Here is a 20,835-nt window from a genome sequence, read left to right as displayed (position 1 = left end):
TACATATTTCAGAAATAGAAAAATCTAGAAGCACCTTTCATTCAGTACAGCAGAGATTTGGTGTCTTCCTTTACAAATTTAAGCTGAAGTACGTAAGCTGGATGCAAAAGACTTAATTTCTGAATTTGCTGGGTGTTGTTTTTTGTTTTATTTTTTTTTTCTTCCCATGACATGCTTAATCTTTTGTAAGACCCCTTCTGTGGTTTTTGTTCAGGCAATTAATGTAGAAATGAAGGTTTCTTAAATCAGGGTATGCAAGGAAGATTTGTAGTAACACACTGATTATATAATTAATTCTCAGTTGTAAACTCATTTTGAGGGAGTTAATTCTTTCCCAGAGGCTGAAGACTAGTTTTGGTCCACCCACAGTGCTGTAATCAGCTAAGAAATAAAGAAGACAAAGGCTTGAAGGAATGGAAGTTTCACGACTGGTTTTAGGAGAAAAATGCCAGAAACAGGCAGGATGTTTTATTTTTAATTCAAGCCAAAGCTTCTGAACTGTGATTTTTGAACCATGGGTATCTAAATCCTGTTTTCAAGCAGCATAATATATTGAGTCTAAAAGAAATCAGAAAGGTATGATACCTGAGGAGGATGGAGAAAAATTACCTGTGTGGTGGGACCTTGCACAGATGGGAAAGTGTGTTTAGTGGAAGATGTATTTAAGACTACTTTTTACATCTTCCACAAATATGGCAACATTCAAATATAGCTTTCTGTATGACAGTTGCCCATTTACTAATAAATACGGACCAGTGACTGTCATCTTGATGGACCATGAACTCTCTTACTGCTTCTGACAGTGTTTTGTGAGGTACTGACTTCAGAAAGCATAAACACTCCAAAACCTAAATAATTTGGAAAATCCTGATTGTTGTCCTTCATTTGTCTGCTTCTTTCTTGCTTAACCAGTGACCTAATCATCCTGTAGATGTTTAGACTGCAGGTTTCCAGAACAAAACACTAATAACAAAGAAAAGGCATTGACAAATTTCCAGGATTTTCAAATGATTCTGCACACATATTGCAGTGCATACTGCAAGAGCAGTTGCTAGCCTATTTTACTCTCTAATAACTGATTTCCTTTACAAGGCTTTCTAATCCCAGTCTGTCTCTGCCTTTTCCTTGGTTGGGCATATTTTGTATTATAAGTTGAAAACACCATTGTCTAGGGGTGATTTTAGTATGCATGCTAGATAACAATATGCATGCAATTGTCGTTATATCCTAGGAACTGGTAGTTTCTGTTTTATTTTCTTAGTCTGGTTAGTGGCTGCAGCAGAAGTTATGTTGTATTGGATAAACTGCATTATAACCACATTTCTAAGCTCAATCGAAGACGTGTAAATGAAGTCAGCATGATGCAGATAGAGCTGACAGATGATTTTCCTTGCAGGTCTGGGTAGCAAGAGTAGGCTTGCCCTGGAATATCACTTTATCTAAAGTGGTTTCTTGACCCCTCTGTCCGAATTTGGATGGAATGAAATTCCCACTGGCTGGTTCTCTATGAACTGCTCCCCAGCTATCTACTTCCAAGTTTGGTGCAAAAAAGCCAACTATGGCTAAGGGACCATTGCACCATTCTAGTGAGTGAACAGTTAAATATAATCTTAATGTGTCATTTACATTCGAGCCTAACAAGGTTATAACTGGAGTTGTGTGAAAATGACTTTTTGGTGCTATTTTCACATAAACTGACTATTTATTTATTTATTTTGTTCTGGGGTTATTTCACACCCCAAGGGTTTCATTTTTGTTGGTTGTTTTATTAATGTAAAAATACTCATTTTCACACCCAAATGTGTGATTATTTAAAATGCTGCTTCTATTCATTGTGCACTCACTTGCAACCTAAAGGCAAATATTCAAATGACTGGAGCTTGATAACTCCATGGTGGTTTTGGCTGGCTTTTTAAACTCAAAAATTACTGTGAAGAGAAATGGGCAGTAAGTAATACAGAGGGTTACAAGGTCTGTACTGTCATGTCTGCATCTCAGCATCCAAGGATGGTTCATATGTTATTCCAGCACACAACGATGTAGTGCAGTGCCTTGTCTTAGATGCATGCAAACCCTCTCACAGCACAGTAATACCAAAAGGCTGTAGCAATGAGCCTTCACCTCTCTGGCCCAGTGTGACTTTAAGTAGCCTCTGACCCTCTCTCCTGCATGGAAGAATAATGTGGGTTCACAACACAGAAGCAGAATTGCAGCAGTGTTGATCCGAGTGTCTCTGGCCCTTGCTTACTCCCACCCACCCTCTTCCCTGCCCCGGCTGCTGAGGACCGCAGAGAACATGGATGCAATGTGCATTTTACCAGCATCTCCCCTCTCTGGGCACTGGCTGGTTAAAACACAACTTAAAATGTCTTTTTTCTAAATTGGGCTGATTTTGGAGAGTCTAAATGTGATGTAAAATCAGTGTCCAGGGCTCTGTATTTTGTAATAAGTGAATGTTTTGCTGATTTCTTGCTAGAATATCTACAACCACACCAATTTGCATGCCTGTATGTGTGTTAGATTGCTGGCAAAGAAATGCTGAATGCTGATAATTGTATACTGATTTCCAAGGCTGATTTAAGTCATTTTGATTTTTAATTCATTCTGTGCTTCCTTTTTATTTCTGCACATGTGTAGTAATGTCCTGTAATGTTGTTGCCTAAAATAAGCAGTAAGAAATGAAGTTGTGAGATGGCTGTTGTAAAAGGAAAATGACATTTCTTCCTTTGATTCTTTTTTTTTTTCCCAGTAAAAGAATAGGTCTCTGTATACAAAATGTTCAAAAAAATGTTGCATTCACTATCTTGCTGCTAATTTATATACAGAAAACAGCATGGCTGTTGGGAGCTTACAAATCTCAGAAAAGTGACATTCAGAAGTTCTGTACAAGAATATTCTTGTTCTTGAGAAGCACTGAGCACCCAGCACTCTCCTGCAGGTCAGCTGGACTCAGGGGTGCTCAGCGTCTCTTCTGGTTTGGCATGCAGCTGGGTTCTTCAGTGAAAGCCTGGTTTGAGATCCTGCAGTCGATTTGTGTTAGAAGATGTAGAAACCTCTGCCCATGTGCTGAGGAAAAGTAAGAAAATACAGGGAACTGTATGCCTTCATGTTAACTGTATGTGGTAAACCCAGGGGGTGTGTTCTTTCCTTCCTTCATTGATAATACCTGAGTTCATGGATGCATCAGCAGTAGTGGGAATCTTACTTTCTTCACATGAACATGTTAACAAATACTGAACGTATAAAAAGTTTTGGTTTTCCTTTTTTTCTGTTAGGAATCTGAGAAAAAGGGTTTAATTGATAGAATCCACATGGTCCAAGAGATCATCATAGCTGTTCAAAGCATCCTAGAAGAAATAGCATCATTTGGAGAGAGGATTAAAAAGTAAGTGATAATTTTTTCTTGCTTAGCCATGATTTGCAGTGAAGCAGAGCCAGGAGGAGGATTAAGGTGGTGAGAATTTCTTCTGTGAAATGTGAAAAATGGCTGCAAGGTGCAGCAGGAGAGCCTAGCCAGTTCTACCACTGTTCCTTCTTCTCATGGAGTCCTTTACTCCACAAATCTTTCCAAAGTATAGAGAAGGGGAGAAGCCATGTGCTCTGCTGATGTAGCTCTCACATTCACCCATTTGCCCAGATTTCTGGTCTTGTCTGTCTGTGATGGGGTAGGGAGTCATGATGCCACACAAGGGAAAATACTGCTTGAAGATGCGGGCACAGAAGTATTTCCTTTAATTTCCTTCATAGAAAGTAGGTAGGAATTGATGGTTGGTGTTGCCTTTCCCATGCCCTCCCTGCCCTGGCCTGGTTACGGGGGTTACCAATCACTTATTTCCCTGCCCAACGCATTGATGGTCTCTCTTTACCATTTTGAGCTGTCTGCTTCCTGCTGGTGCTATGAGGAAGCCCGGAGGGGGGGTTCCGGGTCTGTTTGCAAGGGGAGGCAGATAGGGTATTCCTGACCTTACAAAAGAGAGAGGTGAAGAGCCTAAAAAAAAAATTCCCCACACAAACACAACAAACTTTTATAACCCAATCTGTATTGGAGCTTAATTGACCCACATTGTTTTCTGTTTTGAACACAAAGTGATGGTTTGTGGTCAAACCACTCTACTGAGGAGCTGGGTTCAAGCTAAAAATACAGCAAACGCATGTGCTGTGGTTCCATGCCGGACACCCCAGCTGGGGTGGAAGTGGCCCAAAGATGTATTCCAGTCTATGAACAGGGCACTGTTCTGCCCAGCTGCATGGCAGGAAGACTCAGAGCGCTTAAACACTATTAATTCTTGTATTCATTTTGGTAACAATGGTCTTAAAGAACACTTTGAGTATTAATGTGGATGCCCGATGTAATTTCAGAAGAATTCCATTGTAACTCAACAGTGATGTACCATTAAAAAATTGCCACCAAAGTTTTTCTGTAAGTGACAGACTGAATTGTGCTACAGTTTCCGTCTGTCACTCTAGTTATACAATCATAGGGAGTTTTAATAGTTTAATTGAATTGAGCTGTTTTGCTATTTTTTTTTTACTTTAACTTAAGCTACGTTGATTGATAATGATGGGTCCTCTCCCACCTATCCTTACTTAATATTTAATACATTTATTGAAGCTTAAAAATAATTCTTTTAGCATCCTATTAATTTTATCTGTCAAGGGAAGTTCATCTTATTTTATAGCCTGATAAGTGGTCTGCATTGATTCTCTTCTTCCTACTCCCCGTCATCATGATGTGATGAAGTTAGCAGGCAGATTGTATGAAACAGAGATGCCCAGATCCGTAAATCCACCTACGAACTAATTGGCGTTCCTGTAGGCCATGTATCTCAATGTTTGGTGCATGCTGTAGAGATGTATCTTACAAGGGCACAGGGGGACAAAGTAGCTTCAAAGGTGTGTTAGCAATAGCTACTCACCTTAAGTCCATCGTGGGCTTACAGATGAGTGGTCTGAGTGAAAGAAAGTCCTGTTTTGTGCTACAGTGCTGCAAAAGTCTGAATGACCGTGTTGACTGAGCCTCTTGAGAGTGCTCCCCTTGCAAGGTTGGTAGTCGGCAGCAGCTTGGACTGCTGCTAGCACACTCTAGCTTACCCAAGACAGCCTCCTATATACAATATAGTAAGGAATTGTTGAAAATGTAATGAAATAAAAGCAGATCTATTAATAATGAGGGAATTATATAGAATGTTAATCCCTAATAGTATACAAAGAAATGACTTTAACTGCTCTTTTAAGGTTTAGCATCAGTTGTAATTAATCCATTCCAAGTTGTTGGTGGGGTTGAGTCTGGCTACCTGCCACATTTGAGTTGTGCACTGATGACACATCCCATGTCATCTCCACTGTGGCCCAGTGGAGCCAGCTCAGATGGCTTGCACCTGCGGCACGGCCTCGTCTCCAGATCAGATAATCTGCCCATGAATAATGGAGAGCTGACCGGTGAGCAGAGATGTGTAACAAGTGTGACACGTATAAGAAGAAACAAAAACAACTTGCTACATGCCTAACAACTTCAGTGAGTTCCCCAGAGACCATCTTCTCTTTTCTTTATCGTGATACCTGCTTCTTGGATATCTCCCTTAATCCGTTATAGCATTTTGATGCAGGAATCTGCTTATCCACCTTCCAAAGGGTCTGCAATTTACAGTGCATTTGAATGCAGTGAGCGCTGCAAAGAGGTCATGAAATTATTATTGGGTAGCAGAGTACAAGCAGTGTCCAAGAACAGAAACAATGAGAAAGATTATTGTTTTTCTTTACAGCACATTCAACTGGACGGTGCCTTTCCTCTCTGTCTTGGCCTGCCTGGTCCTGGCAGCAGCAACAGTCATTTTGTATTTTATACCACTGCGGTACATTGTTTTAATCTGGGGTAAGTACTCCACTGTGTCTCATTTGCATACTATAAATACAATATATATCTACAGAATAAAATCAAACAAGCTTTAAACTACCTGTTACACAGACAATCAAGTACTGTTCCTTAGAGGTGAATAAATATGCTATGAACTTTTTAAAATTACCGTTCCCCCTCCACCCCCTGCCAGGTGATCCAGTGATCTGCTTTTCTTCGGGTTCTTTATAAGTTTCCAACAGCAACACAAGAAAAGCATTAGCCTAGAAAAGCTACTTTCAATATTATCATTCTGCAGGAGAGTAATTAACTTCCTGGTTCTGGAGCCCCCCCGGCTGGGAAATCGTAAGGAGTGGGCAAGAAGTGTTTGAAGAGCTGGACCATGGGGGCCTGGACCCCAGGAACCTTTTGGGTCTTAACTCCCCTGCAATCAGGAGGAGCAGTGTGCCCAGTACCCCATGGTCTAACAGGAGGCACTGACCATCTCTGTGTCCCGGCTCAGAAAGTATTCATATCAAGGTGCATCATGAAGTAAAAGAGGAGCTTTTAAAAATGAAGTTTCCTGGTGGTATTATGAAGAAGAGTAAGATGGTCTTTCACAAAAGGAGATGGCATTCTAGCTGCTGAAGACTTAATCTCAAAATGGCCTTCTATCTTATTTAGGGCGATAGCTTTTATCTCAGCCTTGAGGTACAATGGCTGAGAACAGAGTGCAGGTAATCCTCACAAAACCATTGAAGCTCAGCCCCGGTGTGGCTCTGGGCTGTAGGGACCCCTGTCACCCTTCCAGGGCTGAGCCAGCTGCTGCTGTCTTGGTTCTCCTGCATGCAGAAAACAGAGGGAATGAGAAGGTGGCAGTACAAAAAGCCACTCTTGGGCAAAAAAATAAATGAAATAAAGGATTAAATCAAACAAAAGAAAGGGCAAAAGGGAAGGAGAGAAATTGCTAGGAGTAAAAAGTTCAGTAACAAAATATTGCTGTTCTTATATGGAAGACATGGTGAGTACATGAAAACTATACATCTGTTCAACATCATCTAGACTGACAGGGCCTTCAAATATGATACATGTTAAACAACTACCCTGTGGCAAGGCCTCAAAAGACCTTATGGTATTTTCTGTTTTTTAAAAATCAGGTACACAGAAAACTGTGTTGGCATTTTGCTACAAGTATATGGCTTAAAAGCTGAATCTCAGATGTGAATCAGGTACATTTCAGAGAGAGGAGAAGGCTGGAGCAGCCATCACATTTGAAATTGCTTTCAGGGCAACTACTGTGAGATTTTGGACAGGGGCATGATGGAATTGAATGCTGTATTATGATCCTTAGAGGCAACCAACATTTGAATTTTTTTGCTGTTCTTTAAAATGGGTTAGCTGATTTTCTTCAGCTAATGAAGATCTTCTCTACACCTTCTACTACACCTTTACATAGCCACACTACTAGTTGCTGTTTCTCAGTGGGAAAGTGGTGGCAACAGGGTGTTAAGTGGCTGCAGTGGCACAAGGTGAGGGCTGGGAAGGGTGCTCAGGTCTCTCGCTTTCTCATTCCGGTCCATGCAATAGAGATGGTGCTGGCTGAGGGCTGCTCATCACTCCCTTTCCTCAAAGGGAGGAGAAGAGAAGACCTCATGAACTCCACAATAATATGAACATTACGTTCCCATGGATCTTCTGTCCAGACTAGGGACCACCTCTGACAGCTGAAGTACAACTAAGTCCACAGAGATGGGGAGCACTGTTGCTGCAGTTAATAAGCCAAATTATTCATCCTAAGATCAAAACAAAGTAAACCTTGTGATAAGTTTTTACAGTTTCCCACAGCATCATAATATGGCCAACTTGTCAAATCTGGTTCAGCAAAGAAGGATAAGCTATGAGACATGATGGGGAAAGGAAGCTTTCATTTTCAGGAGAAATAGAAGGAAAAAAGCCTTTATCCTGCCCAATTATTTTCTGAGCCTTCCAGTTCCCTGGGCAAGACGAGAGGGAATGTCTTTGGTCATGTAGGATAGCAGATTTAACAGCAGTCTCGGCTGCAAATTTGTGTATTCTCCCCACAATATCCCCCAGAATGAATGCATGCTGCAATCTCTTTTTGCCATGTTGTTGACAACAGGTGATCCCTGAAGTAGAGAAATACTTTTATAAATAATGCCCTCTACTTCCTCCAGGAGACACTTGTGAATGATTCCACATGACAGGGAACGTGCGCATGGCTTTGAGTCCGAGGCACTGTTTTCACACTAATTTTTACTTGTGAATTCCTCTTTCCTTTTTCACCTTGCCTGAACAATTTAGGGAGGGAATAGAAAAGGGTTGTATTATTTTGTTTGCATTTCTTTTTTTTCCTAGGCATAAATAAATTTACTAAGAAGCTTAGAAATCCCTATGCCATTGACAATAATGAGATACTAGATTTCCTCTCCAGGGTACCATCTGATGTTCAAAAGGTACGTAATGAATGACCACTGCCAACCGAGGCAACAAGCGGCACTGAGAGCGCCTGGGTGCTCTGCTTGGGGAATATGATGCCAGTGCACTTTTGAATAACGGAGATAAGGAATCAGGGAAAATCCACAAAGCGGGGGGAGGTGTTAGAAGAGAGGGGAGCCAAAATCCTTTGTCAGAGGGATAAAATGATTGCAGAAAAATTATCCTGAAAAGACCTACTTAAAAATTATCTGGAAAATCGCCCAGCGTGGTTACTGAACTATGGTTTCTGTCACCTTTCTGCTCCGGTATTTGTGCCGAGGGAGGGGAAAATAGTCTCTTTGATAGAGATAACCATCCAAAAGGATTTGCTGTATTCTCCCTTTTCTCAAGATGAAGGGGGAAGGGGGCATTATTTCCATGACTTTGTGCTTGCTGTGGTTTTTTTCACATCAGCTGTCCCTCAAAATTCTTCCTCTCCACCCACCTTGAGCTCCGGGCCTCCCTTGGACAATGATCTGCTCATGTTTTTCTTTAAAGAAAGCCTTGAGATGTGTATAAAATACTCTGCGGTTGATCAGATTAATCTTCTACCATTATGGAATTATAACTTTTAATCTAACCAGAATCTATTCTCCCTCAATTTCAGTCAAGTCTTGTCTCTTCTCCTATTTCTTTTAAACACCACCACTGTCTTCAGTAATCTTGCCTATCTTCCTGGAAATTATTTGAACAATAAGTCCTTTAGAATGTCAAGATCTGTTTATTTCTCTTGGAGGAAGGAAAATAGTCTTGCTGGGTAAAGAAGCCACACAATATAAAGGATTCTTTCTTTTGTTTTAATCAACTGGAATCTGCGTCCTCATGTCCTGATCCCGATGCCCTGGATCCCACTGACATTGTACCTTCCTCTGTGAATCATGGTCCTTTCACAGTGAGGTGCTGCTCACTGTGAATAAGAGGATCACAATCTCTCCTATAGTGATTTTACTCTGTTGGAGACAGAAAAATAATTGCCCACATGCAGTGTCGAGGCATCTGGTAGAAAGAAGGTTGAAAAAGGCTTCTGGTGACATTTATCTCAAGAGGCCACCAGATTGGTTGGTGGCAGCCCTAATAACTTGAGAGAAATCTCGCCATAGACTGGTGGGAGGAAAAAAGCTAAACAGAAATGATCATAGAGACATTAAGCTTTAGTGTATTTTTATTTTTTGTCATTGCTTTTGTAGAGCACGCTGGACTTGCAGTGATGGTTTGCATATGCCCTTTTAGTGTTTATGTTTAAAGATAAGCTGCTTTTCTTTTTATGCTTTATTTAACATTTACATTTATAACATTTCCTTGAGTGGCTTCTATCATTTTGGGATCCTTTGAGCTCTCCAAGGAAAATGATAACCATTTTCTATGGGAGGAATGATAAAAACTCCTAGGATGGGAGAAGCCCTCTCAGGGTTTTCCACTAGCGCTAAAAATAGGGAGCTATGTGACAGCCACACGCTCTAGTGAAGTCATCCATGGCAGCTCCAAAGCCCCTCTGTCTGCTTCATTTTACATGCTATCAATGCATCATCATTTCACTGTGTTACTGCAATGAGTTAGAAATTACCTCTGTCTGTACATTAGCCATTTACAACCCACATGTGTTGGACAAAAGACAGTGGAGGAGTGAAGAAGATGGCACGTTCAGCAGAAGTTTCCCCATGATTTCAGTGGGAATACTTTTCTGTAGCACAACAGACAATTTGGAGATTACACCATCCTTGTCAGTTTATCACACATGTTTTAACCATTATATTGTATATGAAATTGCTTTGAAAGGTGGAGGCAGCTTTGTCCAGGTTCTATTTGGGAAAATATTTTCCTTTTTTGAAATGATTAAATATGTCAGCCTCCCAAGGTCTGTGTATGGTTTTGACAACTGTCATCTTACTGTGTATTGGGATCCACTTGAATTGAAACTCCTGAGAGAAGTTTATTAAACTTATAGGTTAATGCCAGAAAGATAAGAAAAACAACTCCCAAACCAAAACAAACCCAAAAGATCTAGCCTACATTGCTGAAATCAGGTAGAACCCCATGTATCTCATTAGAAAAAATCTGCTTTTAATATTTTCGTTTCAAGAAATGATGCATGACTTCTCAAATCCTTCCTGCAATTAATCCCCCATGTTCCTGTGTTTAGAAAATGATTCATTACTTTTGAACCTTCCTTAGTTTCCCTTGGTTCGTCCTTGGGGAGCCGTTAACACACACTGTAGTGAGCTAGAGTTACCTAACTGCAAACGTCATGTCTATTTGTTTTTACAGGTGCAACGTGCTGAATTGAAACCATACAGCAGCTCTAGTCCCATTAGGAAGAAGCGGAGTGCACTTTAGGATGCAGCGTGATTTCAGAATGCAGCATCTCCTCCGTACCTGCTATAAGAGCACATGTACTTCCCTCCTCCCCTTCTTCTTGCTTCGGAACAACACTATAATCACTGCCACAGACTTTTTTTCTTGTTTTCTTTTTTTTTTTTTAAGACCTGGTTTTTGATAAACACCTATCTCGGGTTGTCTTTTTTGGGTTGTCTTTTTGGCATGGAGTTGTAGCCCAAAAAAAAGTAAGGTGGAACGTATGAACTAGTGTGTGGGGTGGGAAGAGAATGGGAGAGGATGATGCAACTGCATCTATTTTTTTTCTTCTTTTTTTTTTCTCCCCCTTCGATTGTAGAGGCAGGGCTGGATGTGGCAGCACTCCCTGTTTTATGTAGGAAGAGATAATTCCGCTTAGTGTAGCAGATCAGCTGAGCTGATGTGAGGAGGTGCTCTGAACCAGTTTTTAACATATCCAACAGATTTACATTAAGATATGAAAGCTATTCTTTTCTGAGTTAAATCACTGTGCCTAGAAAGGTTTAAGCTCTGAATTAACGAGTCTTTGATACCCATCTTCTGTTCAAGCAGTGTACATTTTAAAAAGTTTTTTATCATAATTAGCAGAAAGAGCTGGGAGCTCCAACAGTATCTCAATATTTCATCCAGCACTTGTGGGTTTTTCTTTTTCCTTTTTTTTTTTTCCTTCTTTTTTTAAAGCCCACCCTGTAGTTAACTCTTTGGATACTGGAATCATTGGAGATCCATTGCTGGCAATGGATGCATGAGAACCTTCTGCTGTGAAAGGATTAAGAGACCATAGAAAAGTCTAACTCACTGACCTGAAAAGACTCTTTTGACTTGCCTTTTATAATTCCATCTCATCAGATATTTTCAGCATAGCTGTTTTTTTCCTGTCTAAATCCAGAGGGGTCAACACTACAGATCTAAGAGAAAAAACACTTTATAGCCTTAAAGAAACAAGTGCTTGTGCAGAGAGAGAGCACAGTGCCCAAAGATGTGGTTGTGCAATAGTGTGCAGGCTTTGGTCCACCCCGATGTCTTGTTGGAGTCTTTCCTAGTGGCTCACAAGGAGAGGATCAGAAAGTGAAGTCATATGGAAACTGAGCAATGAAGAGACAGAAGAAAGGACCCCATTTTCTATTCTGAGGAGAATGTGATTTCTTGCTTGCTTACCAATCTTTTAGCTATTGTGCTTTTGCTTTTATATAATTCAGATAACCAGCATTATTCATGTTGTTTGGGGAAACTGAAACACAGAATCATATGTAAATCCTACTTAATTTTGATAAGAGTGTAGCCCTTGGTCCTTTAGGTGCTGTAGGACGTTGTGGGGAGCGACTTGCCACCACAAGACATCATTGGTAGCACAAGAGCTGGAGTCGCTTCTTGTGATTCCCAGGCAGGGGTTACCACATCCCCTGGGGTAGTTCACAGTACAGAGAAATAGAGAATCCCAAGAGATGGGTTTCTTTTTAACAAAAGATGACTTTGGAAGTCATCTAATTAAAGGTAAAATGGGTAAAACCTTGCTTATGGATCAGCAATCCAAATGGAGTCACGCCATGTGGTTCAGTAATGCAAACTTGTGGGCCAGTTGCATGAATTTGAAGGAGGAAAACTAACACCAGAGTATATTCCACTGGATTATTAGCCAGATTCAGTGATTTTTCAAGAAGTTTATTTTTCAAAGTAACAAGCCCCACTGTGCCTTTGAATAAGGAGAGGCACATTTTCATAGACTTGATTGGATAAAGAATGTATTTTGCTCATGCAAAGCTGTGTGTAGCTGCAAATGGAAAGATAGAAAAAAGATTATCCTGGTTTAAAAAGCCATAAAAATGCCGTTTTGTGTGCATGTGTGCTTGTGTACCCATGCGTATACAGAGTTGGGTATAAAGAAAAGTACGTGTATAATGTATTTATAGGCGAGTGTGTGTGGGAAAATGGGTGAATATACAGATTTAAAAACCTTGAAAATGTTTATGAAAAATGCCAAAGATTCTAAAGCTTATCATCTTGCGTCTGTTCTTCTTCATTTTGTATCTTTCCCGGCATGTCTCTCTGGCTGAGCCAGATCTCTGCATGATTTGATTTACTTCAAGTTAATGAAGCCGGTTGGAAAGAGCCTTGTAGAAATTACAAAATCTCCAGTAAATCTCCTTCTTGCACATACAATAGATGTCCACGGACCCCTTTTGTTAAACCAGTTTCTCAATCTTCTGTGTAAACAATGCCTCATTGTCTTGCTTTAAACTATCATCTGGTTTATCATACTGTAGTCTTGTCATTTTGTAAGGACCAAAGTCAGGCATATTTAAGCAGGCATGTGAGATCTGATCATTGATTTGAGCGAAAACATTCAACTCCAGGAAAAATTGTTTGTTTATTCAGAAGTTGGGACTGATACTTTAATAGCTTTTTTTTCTCCCTATAGATTTTTCCATGTGGAACTGATTTCTGTTAAGGTGTTCAGGAGACAGGGTGATGTCTTTTTTTTTTTTTAGTGCAGATATGTTGTGTTACAGAATAATTTGTATTAGATTGTTATGCTGGAGACATACCAAATGAAGGGGTTTGGATGGTCCAGTACCTATATATGTTGTAATGAGCTGCTTGTTTTGATAAATGCTGTTTGAAATGCAATAAACATTTGAGGTTAAGCTGATGCTTTCTAATTTATCTGGATTAGGAGATATGTTTCCCATTCTTCGCAAAATGTTTACTGTGCAATAATATTTAGTATCTGACTAGTTAAGCAAGTACATCACTTGACGGTGCAGTGTAACAACCCATGCCGGAGGTTGCTTGAAATGGAGACTGTGCTGCAGGAGATGAGGTGAAGCCTTACCCCATCTGCTTACAACTATTTAGTGGGATTTCCTAGGCCTTACTTAAAGGAAAGGAGGGTTATGTGCATTTATGGCATACTCCAGTAATCAAAATCTTTATTCAGATTTTTCATTTGATTCTTAAAGCAAGATTATTAGTTGAATCATATCTCTGTGTGTCCATTTGCCCATGCAAATTATCAGTTTTTACATTGTTGATCTGTTCAATGTATAGCATGGAAATTATAAACTTAAATTTTTAATTTAAGGTAGTAATTTCAGTGCAGCAATATGTACATTTGCAGTCTAAAGTTTCTAAGACCAGAAGGCATTCAGAAATTTAAATCTAACTATGGGTCTTCTGGCTTACAAAATCACGGCGATATCGGAATATGACTAAACATGTCCACTAACTGTACAGTGTGAAAATAACTGGATTTGACATATATGTGCAAATGCAGTATGTACTCATGTTTGCCCAAACATGAGCTGCTGCTAAAGGTTGGTTTCTTGAATAATCATGAATAGGACTGAGGATTCAGCTCCCCTATGGATCACTGTCAGTAAAACTCAGTCACTGAATGCACCTTATGGAAAGCAAGCAAGCAAGCAAACAACCGAATAAAGCAAAGTTGGTGGAAATGTCACGCACTTCGTCTTTTTTTCTGCTTGCAAAGCTCTGATTTTAACCTTCAGCTGCAGCTGTTCTTCCCTCTGCTTCCCCCTCAGCTCTCTCCCCAGCCACCCACAGAGCAGTGGAGAGCTCAGGCTCTGCCCTGCTGACCTGGGGCTCCCACCGCAGAGCACTGCCCAGCGGACCAGCCACCCTGCACCCCTTTGCGTGGGAAAGGGAAAGGGCTTGCCCCCTAGAAATTAGACTGGCTGCTGCTAATTCACTGTCTGGGGTAAGAGTACGAGCAACTCCCTGAATTGGGCTGTCCCACTAGAAAACAGAGACTTGCCGTTTAATTTCCTGTACTCTACATGGGGCTACATTTTATTTTATTTTTTTAATTTGGAGGGCCTGATCCTGCAGGCTTTACCACAAGTGGAACTGGAGTTATTTTCCCATCAGATGTGTAGGTTCACACCAGGAAGGAATTTGTCTGCTCTGATGCGTTAAGAAGAAATCGACAAAATACATTCTAATCAAACCTTAACCTTTAGATTCTCTATCCTTTAAACTAAGCTGATAGACTGTTTGGGAAATGTTAGCTTTGACTTTAGAGACTGGCACGTGTTAGAAGCGAATCCTGTTCTGACTTAATATTGTACGTGTATTTTATCTGTAAAGCTACATGTGTCAGGGCCCTGGTGCATCTACCCCCTCAAATCACACAGAGACATGATAAGAATGTCTGCTCTTTAGCATCCTTAAAGTTAGCGACTTGGAAGGAAGCTGATATACTACAAATGATTGTTAATCTGCTGTATTGCAGATGGAGTGTTTTAATCGTTCTCAAATTGGGGTAAGTTAAGCCAGGTGAAATTCCATCAGTTTTTGGACAAAGTATCTGCCTGACAGTTTATCAGTGGGGAAGACCCTCAGCAGCAACTGTAATTATATTGTTCAAGGAATATGTGAGCAAAAGTTATGTTTATGATTAATGTAAATATTCACAAGCATTTAGAAATAATGTTGAAGCGAAAAAACAGCCTCTTGAGATTATAGTATTTTCAATCTACTTTTCTGTGTGATGCTTTGACTTAAAACAGTGCAGCATTTCAAGAGAATTTAGAAGGTCATTTTGTTTTGAATAAAAGATGTGCTTTTCTGACATGAATCATGAAACTGAGCATGGGAAAGCAGGAGGTGGCATTCAGGTCTTGGTGTTTGCAACAGCAGCAGCACCTGGGCGGGCATGAGTTCAAGTTCTCAGTGTGGCTTTAACCTGAGGGCTGGTGATTCTTGTTAAATTTTACGTGAAGGAACATTGCCAATCGGTTCCTGCGTGTTGGATTGAACACCTGCAATTTCCCTCTTGGCTGAACAAGATGATATGCCTCGTACAGGGAAAGAAAGTAAGAGCTGGAAGACATGCTGGTGTAAACTTCATTTGTGCTGATGTCCTAGTGCAACCAGCCATCTAACCTCTTGAGGACTTCCTTGCAGAAGGAAGGTAGGACAGGCTCATAGGCGGGGCACATACATCTGGTTCTGGGTCTTCCAGGGCCAGCCATGGTCAGATTTAGATGGGCAACAGATTGTGCCTCATGCCAGTGATCATTGGCTGCTAGAATGGCTCCATGAAGCCATGTGCTCATCTAGCACATTTAAAGAGTGGCCTTCAGTCCATGAAGGAAGGATAAGGCACTGGGCTTTGGTGATTTGAGGGGTAGATGGATGGGTATAAGTAGGGACCCTGTGCTAGGGACTGCTTCCCCAGGGAACCTAGGGACTACTTAGCTAGGGATTTCTTCTCTACACCTGATTTGTTGTAATCAAATTTCTAGCAGAAGAACGAAGAATCTTTCTGCTCTTGATCTCTGCATTTGTGGTAAGTTACTTTTATGATGGGAAGACTATTAAATGTCATCTATCAACTGGAGATGATAAAACCTAAAGACTTGGGCCTTACACTTCCAAATGCATCGTCAGCCTGGATTCTCCTTCAGTCCCAAAGGGATGTGGGGATAAAATGATGTTGGATCCAAAATCCTTCAGGGAAGTGAAAAGTCTGCTCACCAGTATTGTTACAGTGACTTCAAACATGCTGGCAAATACTTCAGTTGCACGCTCAATAGGGGTAAGTGAATAAAAGGGGGTTTGTCTTAGTGAGACTACCCTTTATTGCTACTGTGGGTACTTTTTTTTTTTTTTTTAAGGAAATCACCTGAAAGAGAAGCAACCCAAAATGCGTTATTTTTATTTCTTGAGCAAACATTGCTACTTCTGTTCTAGCTACTGTATGTGAAAGATGGCATTTGACTGATCTTTGATCTCACTATCATGTAGGGCAACTGCTTCTAAGGGCCTGAGTCTGTGCATAGCAAAACTACATGTTATTCTCTTGCTCAGTACTGCTGCCTCCCAGAGTAGAAAAAATATCTTGTCTTCCTTTTCAAGTGGAGATGCACAGTGGAAAGAGCATATGTTCCTACAGACAAAAAAAGACTGTTCGTTTCATTGACTTGTGTGCTAAATTTTGCTTTGATCATGGCTGGCTGATTTCTCCCTCCACCTTCTGTCTGCGTGTGGTCAGCTCACTCCACAGAGTGAGTATCTGGAACCACACAGCACCTGCAACCTTAGAAGAAGGGGTGGGGAGGGGGTGAAGTCTCCCTCCATCTCTGGCAATAGATGACTTTACTGAAAGTCAATGCCATTCCCTTGCATTTATCACTGCCATTCTTGCTCTGCATATTTTTGGTATTCGCCATGCATTGTTAGCAGTGATTGTCATGTAATTAAATCACTGCTCATCACAAGAGCCTATTTTTATGCTGAGATAAGCATCAGAAGTCTGCTGCAGCGTCCCCCAGATCAATAAAGATGTTCCCTGTAGGATTACAAATAGTCTGGGGTTGTACAGGGCACTAGAATTAATTAGGAATGATTTCTCTTTTTCTTTCTTCTTTCAATACATTTTTAATTGTTTATCCATTTTCGATGGGCTTGTTTTTAACTCTACTGTGATGGCCCAGATGCTTCTGTTCAGACCTTTCGAGTATGAGGATATCAATTTGGGCAATATCATTTGCTGTAAGCAGTCACTATTACCATCATCTTTCCATAGCCATGTGTGACTATTGCTTCAAAATATGTTTCTGAGTGAGATATTTGCATCTCAGGCTTTGCGCTTGAGATTACGGTTAAATAGGTTTATTAAGTGCTTGAACTTGGAGATCTAAATGCAATGCGTAACCTTCAGGTGCTATCCTGAAGATTTTGGCATTTTGATTGGAAGACCAGAGGGCAAGTGGAGAAACTTGAGCCATTTACTGAGGAAGCATTTGCCCAAGGTTGCAGAGCCAGTCTGTGGCAGCAAAAGGACTAGCACCCTGGATTATTTTGGTTTAGACTTTCCTAGTCTCAGCTGTCCAATTTCCTTTGCCTTTACATTTTCTTCTACTAACGTGCCAAACTGGTTTTATCATCTTCCATGGGGCATTGATCCAGCATCAGGATCTGCTGTTTCTCCCTGCCTGCTGACCTGTCCTCCCAATAGGGAAAGCCAGGATTAGCAGCAGCCTTGTGTCAGCATCCTGCCAAGAGAAGTGTGTGCAGACCCCAGGAAAGCCCCTCGAGTCCCGTTGTTTGCTGTAGAGGTAAAAGTTGTAATGGGTCATGAAGGATAGGTTTCTTCAAAAGAGTTCTTTAAAAAAAGGCTAATCAGAACAAAGTCAATTACGCTGCTCCCAGACAGACACCTTGAACTAGAAGCACAGTGTTGAAATTATATAGGATTGACTGGGTATACAAATAGAAGCTGTGGCCTATGTAGGACACTGTATGGCGAGACAGAAGTTTCTGGAGTTTCTAAAACCAGAGTGGTGATCCATGAACCTATGAGGCATAGGGAAGGTGAAGGTCTTCATTTTCACTGCCCTTCAGTCAAATGGCTGAGTGCCATGCTCTTCTGCTCCAGCATAATCAAAAATGGAAGTGGCTTCTTCAGCTGTGCTGGGGAGGGAGTGTTTGCTCTCTCAAAGGCTCAGGGAAAGGGTAACTTACTTTTAGGGAAGAGAAGCAGTGTCAGGATTCCTGTAGGGAAATATAGCCACTCCTCTGCATGGAAAAGAAATGAACAGTTCAGAGTTTTGTACTTGCATTGCTGTACTAAATTGTTGTTCTTCATGAGCTGCACTTGAAGTGCACTGATACCAAATGTGTGCTGAGCTCAAAAGCTTTGGATCAGTCTGGCTACCTCTATGAAAGGGATAAACAGTGGCCAAATTTGCTGCTGATAAACTAGGTGCACCTAATGCAGAGTGGATAGTGATGCCCTGGAGGAGCTTTCCTTAATGTAACATGGTGCTCCTTGGAAAGGATTCTTCTAATTGGGTCATGCCCACTGCCAAATGAGGGAGGAGCAGCAAATGTTGCTGTAAGCAGCTCTCATCTGATCGTGCATGCTCTGTGTTCACACCAGCTTGGAGAAGAGGGCTGGATCTCATGCTGTGCTCTCAGTCAGTCTGTTCACTTTATTGCTTCATGGTGGTGAAGATGAACTGGCCCTCAGTTAGTGGCCAGCCCTGCTGACATTATGCCAGGGTACTCTCAGTTTCTGAAGAACAGAAAAACTTTGCCTTGATTCAGTGGGCAGCAGCTGTGTTTCAAGAAGCACAAGGATCCTCAAGAGCTCCAAGCTGGTGCAAAGATACTACTTCAGGTGTAGCTTCACCCAAAGGCAGTATAGGACAGCCCATGCCCAGATGTGCTGCAGCTGAGATGAAATACTTTAATTTGGACCCATCAAGATCCAAGGCCACGTGAACTTTCTGCCTGCCTTCCACTTGCATCACAAACCAGCAGAACATAACGTCTCTGTTGGTAGGGGGGTTTGGGGAGCACAAAACTCAGCAAATACCCCTGCCACCCCAAGTAGCCTGGTGTTATGAAGGCAAGCTTTGCATGGCGTGGGCAGAGGCAGTAGCTGTTCAACTCCTGCCAAAATCTGACTGTGCCCAGAGCGTGATGCGATACAGGCTCCCGTCAGCCAGACAAAACTGATCTGCCCAGGATTTGCATGTGTCAGCACAGGAGAAGAGCTGGCAACCCCTGAACACCTCTAGGTTAAAAGCTTGCTGTGAACCCTTTGAATGAGCCTCTTCTCATATGATCACCTAGGAGGGAGCTCCCACACAGCTCACGCTGCAAAAGTGGCGTGTTTTCTCCTCCACTGCAGCATTGTGCGCTCTTAGTAGAAAGGACAGTATCTTTCTTGCTTGTGCCAGCAGAGCCCTGGCGATTTCAGCATTTGGTCCTGGCCTAACCCTGTGCGACAAAATTCAAGCTTGCTGCTTTTCCAGTTGTCAACTCCTTCCTTCCTGGGAAGGGACTCTGAGGGATTTTGTTTGTCCCTCAAAGCTCTGCAGAGCTGCTGCTCACCAGAGGCAGCACCCAGGGTGCAGCGTACAAACATGCTCGGAAAGGGAGGAGTCTGGGGACGAGTGGGGTTTCTGCAATTTTTCTATTGCACATGCATAATGTTAGGCTTCTTTACAGGGAATTTCTTTCCAAATAGTTATTTTCCATTTTCTCATGTGTTCAGTCTTTTCCATCATCACAGTGTGACTTGGATTAAGATAACTCAGAACAGGAGACTCCCTCTATAAAATATATGCTTGCACCAGAAATTTTTACAAGAAATAATTCTTCCCATTGCCAGCTCTTAAGGTCAGTTTGCGTGCCATCAGCCTTCCCTTTTTTTTTTTTTTTTTTTTTTTTTTTTTTTTTTAGTAGTAGTAGTAGAGTTCAAGTGTGTATGAGAGAAATTTAACCTTATTACACACGTTGGTTGACTGCAGTTTTTGGGGAATGGTTGGCATTCATGCTACATCAAAATGCATGATGTTATGGAAAACTGGACTACTTAACCAAAGGGGGAAGTACACTGAGATTTTCAGTGGGCAGTTGCCTTAAATTTAGTGGGCACCATCCCAGCCCTGCTGAAGGCAGTGCAACTCTCCCATTGTTCTGAAATTAGCCCTGGACAGCATTGCTGGGTAGTCACCTCCGTGGCAGTTGCATGGTTGCCTCATAGATAATTTGCAAATTATCCATGAACCATGTGTACAAATGTGTCTGGTATGGTGCTAATTTACTGGCAAGGTCTGGGTACGCAGATCCAACATGCTGCTCAGGGGGAGCTTCAGCCATGCCCAGCAGCTGGTTTAGAGGTTTGATTTCTATGGAGTGTGTCAGGGTTATCCAACGGATGGGCTCAGCCTCCCCTTCACATGTGTTTAGAGATCTCCAGTCAGGCCAGGATTTGCCAGATGACCACGGTGGGGAAGGCATCAGAAATATTTCCATAAAAATAACCCCTCCACACCCCCAAAAATTTATCTAGTTTGTGCATGGGTGTTACAAAACCCTTGCTCAGGGCTACAGGACGTGGCTGGACATTATCTGTCCTGTGTTCCGACGAGGTTTATTTTAGGGTGGTCAGAAAGGAAATCCCAGTGTAGAGGTGGGTGGAACATTTTCATTGAACTGATGTGAAAAAGAAAAATACCTGGCCATTTGGAAGGATCTGAACTCTTAGCGTAAGGCTCTTGGAGATGGATGAATGGTCAGAGGGGAGGTGATGGGGGGTTCAAAGGTCCTACAGCATAACTCATCACTGTGAGAAGTCCCTATCTCACAGTGAAAGTAGAACAACTGGCTGGCAGCAG

At 41.5% G+C, this 20,835-nt stretch overlaps 1 protein-coding gene across 3 annotated transcripts in view; it reads left to right on the top strand.

The window, feature by feature from the left end:
• The window catches only part of MCTP2 (multiple C2 and transmembrane domain containing 2), a 107,796-nt gene extending 93,655 nt beyond the window's left edge, over positions 1-14,141 (top strand). For all 3 annotated transcript variants that reach the window (XM_052808485.1, XM_052808484.1, XM_052808486.1), the window contains 4 exons: positions 3,276-3,385; positions 5,763-5,872; positions 8,210-8,307; positions 10,595-14,141. In XM_052808485.1, coding sequence (XP_052664445.1) covers positions 3,276-3,385; positions 5,763-5,872; positions 8,210-8,307; positions 10,595-10,663 — 387 coding nt within the window. In that variant the 3' untranslated portion in view covers positions 10,664-14,141. The remainder of the gene's footprint in view (positions 1-3,275; positions 3,386-5,762; positions 5,873-8,209; positions 8,308-10,594) is intronic.
• The last annotated feature ends 6,694 nt before the right edge of the window (positions 14,142-20,835 follow it).

This window comes from Harpia harpyja, chromosome 14 (assembly GCF_026419915.1).
Source record: "Harpia harpyja isolate bHarHar1 chromosome 14, bHarHar1 primary haplotype, whole genome shotgun sequence".
In the NCBI taxonomy this organism is placed as follows: domain Eukaryota; kingdom Metazoa; phylum Chordata; class Aves; order Accipitriformes; family Accipitridae; genus Harpia; species Harpia harpyja.
This window is presented reverse-complemented; position numbering and strand designations above follow the sequence as displayed.